Source organism: Platalea leucorodia, assembly GCF_965183815.1.
Source record: "Platalea leucorodia genome assembly, chromosome: 21".
NCBI classification, from domain to species: domain Eukaryota; kingdom Metazoa; phylum Chordata; class Aves; order Pelecaniformes; family Threskiornithidae; genus Platalea; species Platalea leucorodia.
In genome coordinates, this window is record NC_138843.1 from 6,519,216 (window position 1) to 6,533,974 (window position 14,759).

The 14,759-nt window shown below is 54.7% G+C and overlaps 1 protein-coding gene and 1 long non-coding RNA gene across 9 annotated transcripts in view; one reads left to right on the forward strand and one right to left on the reverse strand.

Moving 5' to 3' along the window:
- Window positions 1–12,920, forward strand: part of MARCHF2 (membrane associated ring-CH-type finger 2) — a 43,902-nt gene extending 30,982 nt beyond the window's left edge. For 5 of the 8 annotated variants that reach the window (XM_082331385.1, XM_082331383.1, XM_082331388.1 and 2 more), the window contains 3 exons: window positions 6,323–6,532; window positions 9,667–10,092; window positions 10,579–12,914. In XM_082331385.1, coding sequence (XP_082187511.1) covers window positions 6,323–6,532; window positions 9,667–9,825 — 369 coding nt within the window. In that variant the 3' untranslated portion in view covers window positions 9,826–10,092; window positions 10,579–12,914. Of the gene's footprint in view, window positions 1–6,322; window positions 6,533–9,666; window positions 10,093–10,578 lie in introns of all 8 variants that reach the window. The other 3 variants (XM_082331386.1, XM_082331390.1, XM_082331387.1) reach the window with 3 other exon arrangements.
- LOC309599702 lies at window positions 619–6,311 on the reverse strand. Its single transcript, XR_014230317.1, has 3 exons — window positions 6,203–6,311; window positions 2,074–5,392; window positions 619–1,520 (listed from the first exon to the last, which is right to left on the reverse strand). It is a non-coding gene; the product is annotated as an uncharacterized lncRNA (long non-coding RNA).
- Window positions 12,921–14,759: the final 1,839 nt, after the last annotated feature.

Here is a 14,759-nt window from a genome sequence, read left to right on the forward strand (position 1 = left end):
TTTCTCTGGTGAATCAGTTGCCACTGGAGCCCTTTAGCCACACCCTTTGTTCCCGTTTTTCTGTCCTGGCAAGCACGTCTCATGATGGAGCCCCAAGAAAACCCTTGCTTCCCTGCCTTCGCTGCTGGGGCTTTCCTGCAGAATGTGTGTTGACATGCTTTGTTTAGAAATGGCAGCTTTAGTAATAGCTGCGTGTCCCTGTGCCTCTGCAAAACGGCTCCTTCCAGGGGCCGTATGCAGCACAGGAGACTGCTGGTTTTTTGCTCCTAGTGTTTTTCTTTGTGCTTTATTATGCAATTTTGATTAAAAGATGGGTTTTTTCCACTGACTGCTAATACCTTTCGTTCACTTAAGCTGGATATTTTATATAGGTCAGTGTTTTGGTTGGTTTGTTTGTTTGTTTGTTTTTTGTCTCCTAAGAGAAGTACGACTTCCAAACACAACTGTCACCTGCAGCAAAGCCTGTTTGAAATTCTCGGAGGTGTTTGCTTGGCTGTTTGGGTGTGGAGCACGGGAGGGCTCCTGTGGGTCTGCCACGTGCCGTCTTTCTGCCCCGTAGTCTCCCGTACCTCCGTAGCTGCGGGAGGTGCTGCTGCGGTGTCTCCGGTACGAGCAAAGTGAGGTTTGCAGGGAGCAATACTGATATTCTTATTACTCCTGCTTATGTTATTAGGAAATGAAATTTTGCCTTTGGGCGCAGCACCGGGTGCAGCGATTGCTGCCTCCCCTCCCGTTGAGAGAACTGAGCCGTGACGTAAACTCTCCCCACCCTTCCTCCAGCCTTATCTTCCTTGCAGCCAGCCTTTTGCCTTTGCTTTCCTTGAACTCTTCTGCTGAACTCGCTGCACCATTCTCTGTCTCGTCTGCGCTCCTCTACCCCCATCCCCAGCTTCTTGCTCTCCTTTCTCAGTGCAAGCCTGTGTTAGGCTCCTGCATCTACTGAAAACCAAATCGCTCTTGGCTCCAGCTGAGTCCCATGCCTCCCTCATCTTTTCCTTTCTGTCTTTGCTTGCATTTGCTGTCTGGAGATGTTCTTCTCAGATCCCATCCTAGATCCTCGTGGTATCTCTCTGTGCAGTCCTTGGCACTGCTCTGCAAACCTGGAACAGCCTCTTTGGGGCCAAAACTAGAACTACTTCATCCCCACGTCCTTGGCACTTACCAGCACTAGTCTCTTCCTTACATGTCCATCTTCACCGCTTTGTCCAGCCCTGTCTGTGCCCTGAGGAGCTGGAGGACCTGCTGCCAGGGGGCTTTCTCCGGGGTGCAGCTGCTGGTGGTGCCATGATCTCATATATGTACATGTGGTGGCACGGCATTTCCCGTGGTGACACCAACCACAGAAGCACCTGCTGCTGTGTAGGAAAGTGTCCTGGTGACCTGCAGCGCTGCTTGGGTCGGTTCCTCCTGCCCACCATTTCTAGTGCTCCTGCAGCTCTTGCTCTCCTAGGTCAGCCCGGTGCCCTGTGCTTCCCGGTGGCTGGAGCTGGGCTGAGTGCATCGGGAAGGTGCTCATGCCCCTACAAGGAGAGATTCAGCTTGTTGAGGTTTGTGGAGCATCAATGGCAGGCAGTTGTGCGGTGGGGAAAGGAGGATGGGATGGGGCCACTGTGCTCTGCAGCATTTAACTGCTCTACTTGCAGGGCTAGGGGCATTTCTGGGTCTTGGCTTCCTGAACTCTGGGTGCTCCGTCAGAAAACATCCCTCCCCACCTTGGTAAAGGAAACAGGACTGTCCTGCTGGGGCTGCCCATGGAGCTCGGTGGCCTGCAAGGAGGTTTTGGTGGATGCCCAGAGAAGGGATGGGACAGTCCCTCTTCTGAAGCTGCATTTTTTGATTCGAGATGTTTCTCAGGGCAGGGACAGGGCTAATTGTGCTGCTGTGATTCAAGGTCATGTTTTTCTTTCTGGCTTACATAGCCAGGCACCAGGTCAGCAGCGAAAAGAAAATCAACAGGCACCTGAGCAGCCACAGGCTACCTATTTGGTGGACAGGAAGGACACGGGGTGTTTCGTAATGCGGTTGGCTTTACACAGCCAAATACTCCTGTTGTTGCTGCAGCTTGCGTCATACCGTAGCCGTGAAGCACGTGGGGACCTTTGCGGCAGGGTCAGCTGGTGAGACTGGCAGGGCACGCTGGTCCTGAGCAGCGCTCACCAGAGCGGGTGGTCCAGCTGGGAGACACCGGAGCACGTGCTGGCCAGAGACTGCTGGTCCCGCCGGCGCTGGTACCGCACTGCTGGTCCCGCTTGGCGTGGGACTGCCATCGGCTGGCACGTGCATGCTGCATGCAATGTGTTTTATAAAACAGAGGCTAATAGCTCACAGCCACGGACACTTTGCAACACAGGTGAGCGAGCTGTGAAAATCAATGAAAGCTTATTCTGAACCACCCATTTATAACCCCCAGAAAGACTGCAAGGTGCTGAGCGCTGCTGGGACAGTCCCTCATCAGTCCGGTCCCCTTGGTCCCACCTGGCAGAATGCAGCCAAGCTCTGAGACACGCGGAGTAGCGGGTGCTGGGATGGACTGTCTGGGAGACTGCTCTGTTATACTTCGAGCTCTGCTCTTAGCTTCCAGAGGAGCTGATGATATCCTGGTGTCTCTGTCTGCGTGCCCTTCTCCTGCCTTCCATCACCTGGGGCTCACGCTGGGTGGTTTTGTGGGCATTGCAACACCCAAAGATCAGATACTCATCATCCCGTAGCCCTGCCGTGGGTCCAAGAAGTGAGCTCCCTTCCACAACCCTGCTGATCCCAGTAGAAGGAGCATCTGGAAAAGCCTCAGGATCGTGCTGGAGGACAAATATGGTTGTACCTGAAATAACTTCTTGTCACACAGGCAGAGAGGTTGTTTCCAGCAGGGTGGCCTGGACCCGGCTCACAGCTGAAGTCGCAGCAAGCAGCCAGCTCTACCTCTTCCCCTTTAGTCTTACATGTGATTGCAGCATGGAAGCAATTGTTTTTGGACTTGGCCTGGAAGAAAACCAAGTTGTGCTTTTGTTGCTTTCCCATGTTTACTTGATAGTTTTCCCTACAAAAATTGTTTAATCTGACTGACCACTTTTTGGATTGTTTGCAAGGTTTATTTTAAGTCCGGTATGCACTAATGTGCTGCTGTGCCAGAAAGCCTGCGCCCTTAGGGTGGCTTATTGTATTCTTTTTTTTACTGTGTCAGTGCATATTGGCAACGTAAATCAACTACTTCAAAAGGAAATTAATTTGCTTCCTGCCTTTACATGTTTGGCTCCCATCTTGGGGAGGAAGAAGGAGTTTCAAAGTTCACAGGGAATATAAATAGAATAAGATGCAGTAAAATACCTATCTGCCTTCAGTCCCTGAGATCCTTATTGTATGAGGGTCAAAAGTGACCCAAGTTGTCCTCTTACAGGGAACGGGGTGCTCTGGGATTGCTGCTAGAGGGGTGTTGGCCCAGTCGGGGCAATTCAGCGTTCACCTGGGTGCTGTGTGGCCGGGGCAGCCCTGGGCTGGTTGGGGCAGGGAAAGCCAGGGACACAGCTGGGGCTTTGGATGATGGGGCTGCCCGTGCACTGTTTGTAGGAGCAGCTTTACTGCGTAGAGGAGTTGCTGTCCACCCTCGCTTCCTCCTGGGGTTCCTCAGGACTGCGTGTGTGGTCCTTATCTTCCCCACGCAGCTCATCACCACTAATCTCCTCTGCAGAGCCACACAAGGGGTGACTTGCAGGTCTGCCTCCCTTCTCCCAGCTCCTCCTGTCCAAACCACAGTTGTGGCTGCTCTGAAATTTCCTTCTGGCTGGCTGGCCATCAAGTTGTGCTCAGAATGGCTTTAAAAATGCTTCTAACTTGTCCTCTGTTATTGCAGGGGCATTACTTGGTCCCCAGATCTGTCTGTGCTCTTCAGGTCCCAGCTTGCTCTCAAGCTTTGTCCTTGCTCTGTTTGGGTCTCTCAGATGCTTCAGGTCACATCTCAAATATCTTCCTTGTCGGTCCTCCCAGCTGAAATTCCTGGCCAGGCTTTTTTCTGTTGCTGCAGCATCCTCTCCTCCGTTCTGGGCCAGCTCGGTGTCTCATCGCAGGTGTCTGCAGAGCATGCTGCTGCCGTGGCTCTGACCACCCCAGCCACGCTCCTGTTCCTTGCCTGGATTTGCCATCTCCCCTTTCTGTTCCCCATTTCAACAAGAGTTGTCTGCACTTCTCATCCTGTCCTCACCCCTCTGCTGTGTCTCGCTGCACATCCCTCACGTTCGACTCTCTCCGTAGTTAAACCCGCGCTAACTTGTGCGCTCCGTTCCGTGCTCCTCTTCTGGGCCAACACCTTCTGCTTGTCCTGGCCAGCCACGTTCTCAGGTTACCTGTGCTCTGTTTTGACCAGTGCGGTCTCATTAATTTCTTGCATACCTGATACCACCCCTTCCGTATTGCTGTTTAAACTGTGTAGGGAAGGAGCTTTGTGTGCATAGTTCTTGGACGCGTCCCTTTTCATGCTGCCTGTTCAAAAGTGGGCACCCTACCCCAAGTCTGGCAGTAGGACGTGCCTGCCTGGCCCTGGCTGCCTTGGGGATATTCCCCTCCCTGCTCTGACTGTGCCTTTTCAATCATGTTCTCCAGTTTGGGTTTTTTTTGTTTTTTTTTGTTTTGTTGGGGTTTTTTTTTGAGGAAAAAAACCCTTCTAAATGAGACCAGTCATTCTCATGCGGGAAAGAAGGAAGGATCTGGCAGCCCAGCATACAGAACTCCCAGTAAAAATGGTCTGTAACAACTCTGGGTATTGGTAGGAACACAGCTGCTTGCTATTCTAAAAAAGGAAAGGAAAGGCTGAAAATAGCATAATCCCAGGAAAACTAGAACAATTGCTGTTGTCAAAGTCAAGTATTTAAAATGAACCCACACTGGAAGCCAGTCGGGACTCCGAAAAGTGGTGAACGTTTAGAGGTCGCCTGTTGAGGGAAACCTGCCTGCAACAGAGCCACGTTCGTTCTGCAACCTGCTGATTTTTGAGAGCTGCAAGAGAGGAGCGCTTGCAAAGCCAGTTGGTAAGGCAGAGCAAAGTGCAGTGACCCCTGCTGATGGATCACGCGCTGCCTGGGAGGCGAGAAAGCGAGCCTGGAAATGGGAAGGAATACACCAGAATCCACTCTGCCCTCGTCCTGGCAGGTTTCTTCTGCCTGTTACGTGGTGGCCAGCGGGTGGCCGCCAGCAGTGGAGGCGTCTTTGGGATTTTGCAGTCAGGAAGGTGGAGTTTTCAGCAGCTGTGTCTGTGTGATCGTGCCTTGTCCCCTCATGGTCACTTGTGATCCGCTGAGATCTGGGAGAAAGCAATGGGGGATCCTCCCCCAGCCGGCTGAGCTCCGTGTCCCTCCTCACCGGACAGTTGTGCTGCTTTCTCTTCAGAAATGGTCAAAGGCTTTCCCTGGGAGAAAGATGCAGATTTGGGCACAGGTGGTTCTGTAAAAGAAAATGGGTTTGTGTTCCCTTCCTCTGCTGGGGCCAGCCCAACACCGAGACCCCGTGGCTGCTGTTTGTCTGCTCAGGTGCAAAGCTTTCTGCCAGTTACTCGCTTTCTTTTTGCTTTTCTATATTTTTTTCCCTTGTTGGTTGTTAAAAGTATACCTGATCGTCCCCCTGTGCTGGGCACTGGTGAGGCCGCCCCTCGAGTGCTGTGCTCAGCGCTGGGCCCCGCACCCCAAGGCGGCCATGGAGGGGCTGGAGCGTGGCCAGAGCAGGGCAGCGAGGCTGGGGCAGGGGCTGGAGCACAAGGCTGGGGAGGAGCGGCTGGGGGAGCTGGGGGGGCTCAGCCTGGAGAAGAGGAGGCTGAGGGAGGGGAGCCCTCATCGCTCTCTGCAACGGCCTGAAAGGAGGCTGGAGCCGGGGGGGTCGGTCTCTGCTCCCCAGGAACAAGCGATGGGACGAGAGGGAACGGCCTCAAGCTGCGCCAGGGCAGGGTTGGGTTGGGTATTGGGAAAAACTTCTTCCCCCAAAGGGCTGTCAGGCCCTGGCCCAGGCTGCCCAGGGCAGGGGCTGAGTCCCCATCCCTGGGGGGATTTAACAGCCGGGGAGATGTGGTGCTTGGGGACATGGTTTAGTGGTGGCCTTGGCAGTGCTGGGTTAACGGTTGGACTCGATGATCTTAAAGGTCTCTTCCAACCTAAACGGTTCTGTGATGCTATGACAGTCTCTAGCTCTATTTTTGTGAAGGCTTATGTGAGTTAAGTGTACGCACCAGGTATGTACGGAGCGCAGAGAGCATGTGAGAGCCTCCCAGCATAGCAGTCCTGTTTTGCTAGCACGCTGTGTGCTCTGCGTGCTGCTGACTGATGCCCTTCTCCCTTCCTTCCTGCAGTGGCTGAAGGATCCCGGTCCCCGCAATGAGAAGAGGACCCTTTTCTGCGACATGGTGTGTTTCCTCTTCATTACTCCCCTGGCGGCGATCTCTGGCTGGCTGTGTCTGCGCGGAGCCCAGGATCATTTGCAGTTCAACAGCCGACTGGAGGCCATCGGACTCATAGCACTAACTATAGCACTTTTCACAATCTACGTCCTTTGGACGCTGGTAAGTGTCTGCTGCCCAGGGCCTTGTTTCCGCTCAAAAGGGAGACCGAAGTACTGGCTTGCACCGTGTCGGTGCACCCAGCCGTTTCTGCCTCCCCTTGTGAGAAAACCTTGGGCTCTTTCTCTTGAACATCCATTTAATTATCTTCAAATGGGAGCTGCTAAAGTTGTTGCTGAGAATGAGAAACCACTTCCTGATCATCTGCTTTCCAGATTGACACGGGAGCTGTGTTCCCCCGGGTGCCGCGTACCCGGGCGCAGCCGTGCCTGGGGCTGGGTGGGGAGGCCTGGAGGTGGGGGCAGGCAGTGGTCCAGCTGTTGTTCCTGTTCCTATTTTTGAGAAGAAACAAATTTATTACCTGGGTGGTTTAGGGGAAGAATAAAATCTGGAAAATGTTTGACCCCTAAATAACCTGCCATCGTGCCCCTCCATGCTTTGTGCTGCCCAGCACAGGCTGGCCGGGCCCAGAGGAGGTGCAGACTGGCCGTTGGGGGTCTCTGTGGCCCACAACTAAACAAAGTCCTACACAAGATTTTTAAGAGGTGAGCAGCACAGAAGGGTGTGTGCAAGGAGCACTCTGGCCCTGGGGAGCAAGGGCTCCCCAGCACTCTGACTTCCCCGTACTGGGCTTTTGGACTCGAGCCCTAGCCAAGGGTGGGTAGCCAGCCTGCCCTGACCACTGCTGCGGCTTTACACCTGCGCTGTCAGGGCTGGAGGCACTGGGGATTAGTGGGATCCTGCACTTGACACTGGGTGTTGAACTGATCCGTGCTGGGAAAGGGCTTCCTGCAGATGCCTCGCTTTGCATCTTTGTGGACATGCTGAATTAGGCAGCCAGGAGCTCGCAGCCTGGGGCGAGTCCAGAAGAGCAGGAAAGCAAATGTGAATTTGCTGTGTAGCCCATCTGTGAGCGCTCCCAGCTGAGAGCCGAGAGGAGCAGCCGGGCTGGGGGGCCGCTCCCTGCCCTGCCGCTCCCCGAGCCCTCGCGGCTCCCCTGGCCCTGCTCTCTCCGGGTGGTCCCAGGCCAGCGACTTCCCCTGTTTCCCATTCAGTTCTTGTCGTGTTCTGTTCCTAGGTGGGTTGCTGGGTTTGCATCTTCATTTTGGCTCTCCTGTTCGAAGCCCTGTGTGTACTCGTGCCCTGTCGATACCCTTTTTCCAGCTGCTTGCTGGGAAACACCATTTTGGGAAGGAAAGAAGTGCAGTTGCTGGAGCAGAAGTAGTGGGACCCCAAAAAACTGGCAGTTCTGCAGGCAGTGGAAGTGCCACAGCCCATTTCCCTGCCATTTATGCTCTGGTCTGTCAGAGTAGCGGCTTTCCCTGGGGTGAGGACGTTCCTTGCAGCTCTCCCACGCAGACTCAGGTGCCAGGGGAGGGTGAGTCAGTGCCGCAGCCTTTGCTCTGGGGGTGCCTGCAGCGAGAGTGCCTGAGCAGTGCTGCTGTCAAAACATGCAGCCATCGCGGCGCACAGGGAGCTGCTGAGGAAGGCCTACACTGCTGCATGTACGTGCTGCATAAGGTTCATTTCTGTAGAAAGCCAAGCTAAAATTGGAAACCTTAAGAGGAATTGCTTCCGTCTTCTCTATCCCAGGACTGGTCTGGAGGAGCTGGAAATCTGGAGGAAATGGAAAAATGTTTTGGGTTTTTTTTTGTGGTTTTTTTTTTTTTTTTTTTTTTTTTTTTGCGAAATAACGAGTCCTGACTAAAATGGCTCTAGTTCTGCTGTGCTTCACATTTCCTCGAACAGAGAAGGACATTAAGCGAAGCCCCTTTATTCACATTTACCATATTCAGCTGCAATTCTTCCACGCCGCCATGGGCTGTGCAGCACGAAGGGCCGTTACGTGGGTGGGTGGCGATGGCTGTAATCGGTGTGAGGATTGCAAGCGAGGCCACGGCCGAGGTGGCAGCTCCTCCCCGTGGAGCAGGAGCTTTCCTCGAGGTTTGTGCCATTGGCTCCCCGTTCACACGCTGTCTCTGAAGGCGGCGAGATGCGTTTGCTTCTTGTTTATCAGCAAACAACCTTATTCCAACAGTTGTCCCTCTACAACGGGGAAGAGGGGAGTGCACAGATCAGTAAGCTAAATGACCTCAATGCGGTGGCACAGCTCCGTTTCTCATAGCAGATGGCTGAGACCTATCCAGAAGTAATAGGAACACTGACTGTTCCGTGTCAGATGTACCTACTGGTGCTTCCTACTTGCCAGCTAAATGTTTCCTCTACTTTTACAAAGTACGAAAGCTTGGTTTTGATGAGTGGCTGACTGGATACGGTATTTCATTTTCTTGCTCACAATTTCTAGGAAGATAAATAGGAGGGAAATACATGCTGGTTTTATTCCTTCCTCAAGCAATTATAGAAAAGTTTAATTTCAAAACTAAGGAATCAGCAGGAGCTGCGAGAAAATGTGGTGTTAATCATTGCAGAAGGCCGCAGCAAGGAGCCCAGCCCGCTGGGGAAGCCCAGCTCCAAGCTCCCCCTCGCAGGGCTGCTCTGGAACTGCAGGGCCAGCTCACGCCTCTGGGCCAGGCTGGCTCGGGTCCCCTCCAGCCTTTCCACCCTCTCCTGTCTCCCTCCGGCTGGACAAGTCTCCCATGCCACAGCGTTGTCAGAAAAAATGAGTCCAACCGATGTCCCGTTGGTGCAGACCAAGGAGAGAAGGCTTTCGCAAAGGGCAGAGAAGATCCACCAGGATCTGAGATGGGAGGCGGCTGGTTGGGTTCAGCCACTTGAGGCTGGTCCTGTTGAGATCCCCTCGTTTTGCCCAGACGAGGTGCTTGCCTCGGCCTGTGGCTAGCGTGGTTCCTCCCCGCCACTTCCCACCGGCCTGGTACCCAAACCCATCTGAGCAAACTCTGTCCCTCTGTCCGGGTGCTGCCCAGAAAGCCGCTTTGGCTGTGCCACGCTCAGCCTCGTGCTACCAGGAATTAGTTGATTCCTCGTCGAAGGCTTGGGACATGGAGTGCCCCAAACCGTTTCAGGGGCAGGGCTGTCTCCCTTGGCTGGGGGGTGCTGGTGGATTGACAATGAATATGCAGAGGGCGGATGGGTGGCTGCGTCTCACCGGCCCTCTGCGGGCCCCGGCACTTGCGACGGGGGTTTGGTAACCAGACTTGTGCGTTATCACCCACCAGGTTTCGTTCCGCTACCACTGCCAGCTGTACTCGGAGTGGCGAAGGACCAACCAGAAAGTCCGCTTGATGATCCCAGCCTCGCGGAGCCCTCACCCCGTGTCCCACTCCCTCCTCTCTGCCAAGCTCATGAAGAAGACCGCGGATGAAACCACCGTCTGAGCCATCCCTCGGCCGCTACGCCACGCGGCTGCTGGGGCGAGAACAGAAGCAAAGAGGGTCGGGTGCCCCTGTGTGCGCAGGAAACGCAGCGACTGTGGAGGCACTAGAAAGCAATCATCCCACCCGGAGGGACTTGCAGTCAGCACGTACTTTATACTATGGGAATCAGATGGATAATCAACGTCTGTCATGTGAAACGGCCCGAAAGAGCCAGATGGCAGAACATGCCTGTCTGCAGGGACGCTTTCCTATAACTAAATACCATAGGTGAAAAATATCTCCCTCTCTATATATATATATATCTATATCTATATATAATATTATTTTTTAATGGCCATGCATATTGTGTTTCAGTCCTTTTGTGTTGATGTTCTAAGCTTCAGTATAGAAGCTGGCAGCCTGATCTCATTCAGAGGTTAAATCTATGCCTTTTCTCCAAATGAGCGTATAAAGAACACTTTTCATTGACCGTTCTTGAAAGTCCCCTTCTCCTTTGCACTAAATTGGTTTTGATAATACTGCAGCAGCCTTTCCCATTACTCTTTGGTCTCTTTCGTGGTGTTTCTGTCCTTTCTAAAAAAGTTGTGTGTTTTTAATAATTATTATAATCCCAGAAGGAGTAAAATGACATAATACTGAGTGGAGACATTTTGTATTGTAAAGTACTGTAATTTTGAGAATTTCAAAATAAGTTTCAAAATGAGAAAGTCTTTTCCTGTGCAGACGTGATCTCACAAAATGCTTTCCTTGCAGATCCTGGCTCATCCCCAGGACTCGGATACACTCAGCTCTTGGTATGTCTGGCAAAGGTAGATGGAGGATCTGAGGGTGGGAAGCGATGGCTCGTACTAGCTAAACCCACCATTGCCTTTTGCTTTTAAAAGATTCAGAAAGGAGCTTTCCTGACCCCAAAAGGTGAGAGTTGGAGTCTCTGTTTGCTGATGTCCTTTCACCATCTTGAGGCTGGACCTCTCGTGGTGCCGGTTACACACGTTACCTTACAGGACAGGCCGTGCTCTGCAGCCGCTCGGCAGGACGCAGGTGGTCTCGGCTGTCTCTGTGCGCTTTGTTTGCACATTCCTTGGCAGCAGCCAGAGGAGCTGCTGTGATTTGGCTCATCCCTGAAAACATTGCCTGCCTGTTACGTGTCCTCTAGTGAAGCACCCCAAGGTCACTGGTTCCCAGAGAGCAGGCTCTGGGTCCCTTCTGCAGGACCAGTGTTCCTCCGCCTCCTTCATCCACCTGCGTTTCCAGCACATCCAGCTAACGAACCCCTCTGTCGTGGAGTGCCCAGTCTGCCAAGGGTCTCCCCGAGTTTGGCTTTAGTCCTTGCCTCTCTGCCGCCTCCCCACTCTGCCAGACGATGGCTGTGCTTGGTGCTGTGCTTTCCTCAGCCCCATGAGTGGAGCGGGCCGCAAGGACGCCGGCGCTGGCGCTGCCCTGCGGGGTGCTCCAGAGGTGCGTGCAGCTGCTTGGCGTGGGCCTTGGCTCTGGCTCCCACGATGGTGAGGGTAGATAGCAGAGAGGAGGCAGGCTCCGAGGTGCCCGCGTCCCCGCGGTGGGTGGTGGTGGTCACGCGCTGTGTCCCTCCGCTCCTGCGCAGCCGTGGCAGCCTGCTTCAAATCAGCTTGTGCAGCGGAGCTGCCGTGCAGGCGCTGCCTCCCTCCGCACCCCCCTCCCCTTGGCAGCGAGCGCTGCAGCACTGCTCTGTGCCTTGTCCTGGGTGCCCCTTCCTTCAGCCCCTCCCCAACAAACCCCGTGTCACCAGGACATTCCCAGTGAAGAAAAATTTGGGGGTTTAGTTTAACCTTCGAGCCCTGGCTGCCTCCCAGGAGCTTCGTCTTGCGACGCATCTAGTTGTGGCAGGTAACGAAGGATGTGCACTCCCACACCACGTTCCCCTAGTAAGGACTTACTGGAGCCAGTGTTTCAGTTAGGAAACCCACTGTCCATCCAAATATGCAACTGTGAAAGCCAGAAGTCCCTGGCTGGGGGCAGCTGGGGCCCGGCCCTGCGCTGCTGCACAACCATGGCTTCGCTCTCAGCTTCGTTGTCTTTATTGTAGTTGCCAATAATTGGAGTTGTTGCATGTGCCCCTGCAAAACCCAATAGCGACTCTTTGAGTCTTCTCCTCCTTCCCAAGGAGATGTTCAGCTCATGGATGTGGGAAATCAGTGTCTCCGACCTGCCACGTTCCAGTGTCATGGGGAAACGGGCTGTGCAATCATGTAAATAAAAGTGAGACAAACTTTGGGCTGTTGCGTTGTTACTGGAGGAGATGGGAGGGCCTGAGGAGCCCAGGCTGTCTCCCTGATAGCGAGCCCGGTGTGCTGGCTTCCCGGCGGGCTGTGGGCAGCTTTCCTGACCTGCCCCCAGGAGAGCTGGCAGGAGGTTTCATATTTGAGCCAAAGCTGGACAAAACCCGGGGCTTTTAGTCATTTATGGGCAGGTTTCTCTTGTCTGCATGCAGAAACCTCCCTGGTGTGGGCCAAGCAAGGAGGTGATGTTTGGGCCGAGCAAGGAGCTGATGTTTGGGCCAAGGGAGTCCCTTTGGTCTCTCCAGAGGGTGGGCGGGGGCTGCATGGAGCAATCCCGGTGCTCCCTGTGGTGCATCCCTGTGGTGCATCCCCGCAGAGGCTCCCGCTGTTGGCGCTGCCCCGGTGAATCCCCTGACCAGAGTCTGCCCTGCTGCCCGGCTGGTCCGGCCCAGCCCTTCGCTCCAGGGCGCTGGGAGACGCTGGACCTGTCTGCCGGGCCGTGCTCTTGTCCGAGCCCTGGCAGGTGGGGCCTGGTGGGGCCTTGGGTGGCCATGTCCGAGGCTGCGGCGCGTGAGAGCTGCCGGTGGCTGCAGGGCAGAAGAGGCTGATCCACACTCTTGGGCTGTGCTGCGCAACTGCTCCGAGAGCCATCCGGGGCCAGCGTCCCGGCAGGGGCGGCGTGGGGCAGGACGCCTGCCCAGGGCTGGGGCTGGCTCCTCGGGGCAGAGACCCAGGCAGCCGTCGGTCCCCTTTCCGTGGTGCGATGAGGAGCCCCAACACCTCCTGCAGTCCCGGCCCTGCCCTTAGCCCCTGGCCGCGGGCGGGCACTGGACCTGCGTTGCCAAGCCTGGTTAGAAAGGCTGTGCCGCGTTGGAAGAGGGGAGGGTGGAAATTGGTAAGCTGCTTATTAAAAGTGCCACTCAAGACACAGCAAAAACAACGTTTGAACATGTTTCCAAGGCCCTGGACAAGGCCTTGGGCAAGACCTTGGACGAGACCCATGTTTCCTGGACAAGTTGGCAAATCAAGAGGGCTCTGGGCTTGTTTATATTAAATGTAGAAAAGTTTTAAAAGAGGGAATGCCATGTTCCTGGGGAGAAGGCTCACCCCAGTCCTTTAAAATAAAACTGCTGCAACAGCAATCTGCCCAGGATGAGGAGAAGAAAAGTCCTGTGCTCAGCGCTGGGCCCCGCACCCCAAGGCGGCCATGGAGGGGCTGGAGCGTGGCCAGAGCAGGGCAGCGAGGCTGGGGCAGGGGCTGGAGCACAAGGCTGGGGAGGAGCGGCTGGGGGAGCTGGGGGGGCTCAGCCTGGAGAAGAGGAGGCTGAGGGGAGCCCTCATCGCTCTCTGCAACGGCCTGAAAGGAGGCTGGAGCCGGGGGGGTCGGTCTCTGCTCCCCAGGAACAAGCGATGGGACGAGAGGGAACGGCCTCAAGCTGCGCCAGGGCAGGGTTGGGTTGGGTATTGGGAAAAACTTCTTCCCCCAAAGGGCTGCCAGGCCCTGGCCCAGGCTGCCCAGGGCAGGGGCTGAGTCCCCATCCCTGGGGGGATTTAACAGCCGGGGAGACGTGGTGCTTGGGGACATGGTTTAGTGGTGGCCTTGGCAGTGCTGGGTTCACGGTTGGACTCGATGATCTTAAGGATCTTTTCCAACCTTAATGATTTTATGATTCTATGATTCTAAAAAGCAGCAGCAGCAGCAGCCAGGACAGTGTAAAAGAAAGAAAACCCAGAGAAACAGGGCTTACCGTTAGAGAAGGAGACACATTTTAACAGGCAGAGCTTTCATTCACAGCTGCTCAGAAGAACGTACCAAATCTGAGCAGGATTTGTTTGAAGCATCTCTGACACAGACCAGCATTGAGGATAAACCTGTTTATTGTCCACTGCCTGTCGCTGCAGCCTTTTCCCCTGGGAAGAGGGAGGATCACGTAGGTCTGCCTGACACCCCGCTCACCTCTGCTGCCGGGACAGGCCCCACCTGGGTGCCATCAGGACCACGGGCTTCACGAGTTACCCGCTGGCCCCCATGCCCGGGCACCGACCGAGGAGGCAGCGCATCGACTGCTGGCCCTGCGCCTTTGCTCGGTCGCAGCCGTGACGTGCCGACCACGCAGGCTCTGGGTACGGGACAAAAACTCCTGGCTCAGGCTGTCTCCCTGAGACGCCCCTTGGAGGACCCATGCTGGTCCAGCCTTGCTTTTCAAGGGCCTCTGTGCTCCTGAGGGCCTCCCACCCACGGTGGCAGCGGAATGCAGAGGTACCTCTTGCACAAGAGAGCTGAATTTAAACTCCCGTGAGTCTTCATGGTGCAATCCTACATGAAATTATATTTCTCACCGAAATGCTGCAATTAAGCAACTCAGCTGCCAAAGAGTTGATTTTTTTAATTTATTTTTTTGGGGGCACAGCAGGAAGGAACCCAATAAACGTTTTCTCACCCTCCAAAACAGAATTCCAGTGAAGAAATCCAGGGCAACAATCTGTTGAGAAACCCAGCTTTCCTCCGGTCTCGGCCTGCCTGCGTCGGGGGGACAAAGCTGGCTTTCGGAAAGCAATTGCCTCGTCTGGGCTGAGGAAGGCGTTCCTCGCCACGCAGGACAAGGCCTTTGGGGTGTTTCCCATGACGAGGAGGGTGCTCTGGGCTTTAAGAGGTCCCTCGCCTTTCAGGATTGG